At 51.4% G+C, this 1,162-nt stretch overlaps 1 protein-coding gene across 1 annotated transcript; it reads right to left on the bottom strand.

The window, feature by feature from the left end:
* Window positions 1-444: 444 nt before the first annotated feature.
* ENH_00044840 (hypothetical protein) lies at window positions 445-1,137 on the bottom strand (the record flags this gene model as incomplete). Its single annotated transcript, XM_013580943.1, has 2 exons — window positions 445-516; window positions 966-1,137. Coding segments are annotated over 2 exons (244 nt in total), but the record flags the coding sequence as incomplete, so codon positions are not given.
* Window positions 1,138-1,162: the final 25 nt, after the last annotated feature.

Consider the following 1,162-nt stretch of genomic DNA (forward strand, 5'->3'; position numbering starts at 1 on the left):
CATATCCTGCAGGGAAATCGCAGATCAGCGCAACAGGGCTGGCACTGCTCCAGGCATTGCTCTATCATCAGGCATTCATCTCTCCAAATTGCTGTTTGTCTTCCTCCTGGTCCTTGCAAGCAAAAGTAGGGCGTGATGTAAGTAATCAACATGGTACTTACTACCTCCACAATCTCAATATGCAAGGCCACCGTACCAATGCCGCGTATATTACAGTCTGCCTCGACCTTAGCTGCAGGGAACCCCAATATACGCAAAAGAGGGCAATGAAAATTAACGCCAACCATGCAAGCCACAGTTCAAGGAGCTCTCTGTGTGCGGAAAGTGTGCGGAAATTCCGGAGTATGCTTATATGCACTGACTCATGCATGCGCTGCCGGTGCTGCAGCAGCTGTTGCTTCGCATTGATTCAATCAGAATGAGTGGCTGGCTCGGATATCTTACCTCGAAATGGTTCGCTATGTGGAGAGCAGAGGTTACCCATGGATTCCTCAAGCTTCAGTAGCTCTTGTCGTACTTCTGAAATGAACAAGGAACACGACGCGCACTGCGTCGGGAGGCTGTTGGAGCAGCACTGGCGAACCACAAATTAAACAACACCCACTGAATTCCAAGTAGGGTGGTGCGCATAGGAAGCATGCTGATGGTTTTGTTGCCGTTGCTGTATTATGGACCGACTTGTGCCTTGAGATGCGGAAAGTCATAAGGTTTTCCCAAATCTTCATAGTGGGGGGGATACAAATCCCCGATATCCAACTTCGGATAATAATACCAGCCTTCCTCAGATTGAGGTGCCTTTGAGCTGCTGGCAGCAGTCTCACCTGCTACTCCTCCTACTGTTGGGTTTGCTGCCGCATTAGCTTTTGCTTAAGTGCGAGATATTTTCTTGCCGGCAGTTTCCAAGAGACCAGCCAGCGGCCCCATCCATCTCGCACGCCCCGGCCTTTCCGCTCTATGTTCCTCACATTCTTTTCCAGCAGCTCGATGGCCGAATTTGCTGTCGCAGTCGTCATCCTTGTCATCTGCTGCTGCTCCCGGAGCTGCTGCAGCGGCACCGCCAGATGCTTCGTCTTCATAGCTGCCGCTGACGCCTTCCTCTGCTGCACCGGTTCCTGGTGCTTGAGTATCAAACCTCATGTCTCCAGGCGGACTGTCTTCATTG

The sequence above is a fragment of the Eimeria necatrix genome, genomic scaffold, assembly GCF_000499385.1.
Source record: "Eimeria necatrix Houghton genomic scaffold, Enh_scaff3379, whole genome shotgun sequence".
In the NCBI taxonomy this organism is placed as follows: domain Eukaryota; phylum Apicomplexa; class Conoidasida; order Eucoccidiorida; family Eimeriidae; genus Eimeria; species Eimeria necatrix.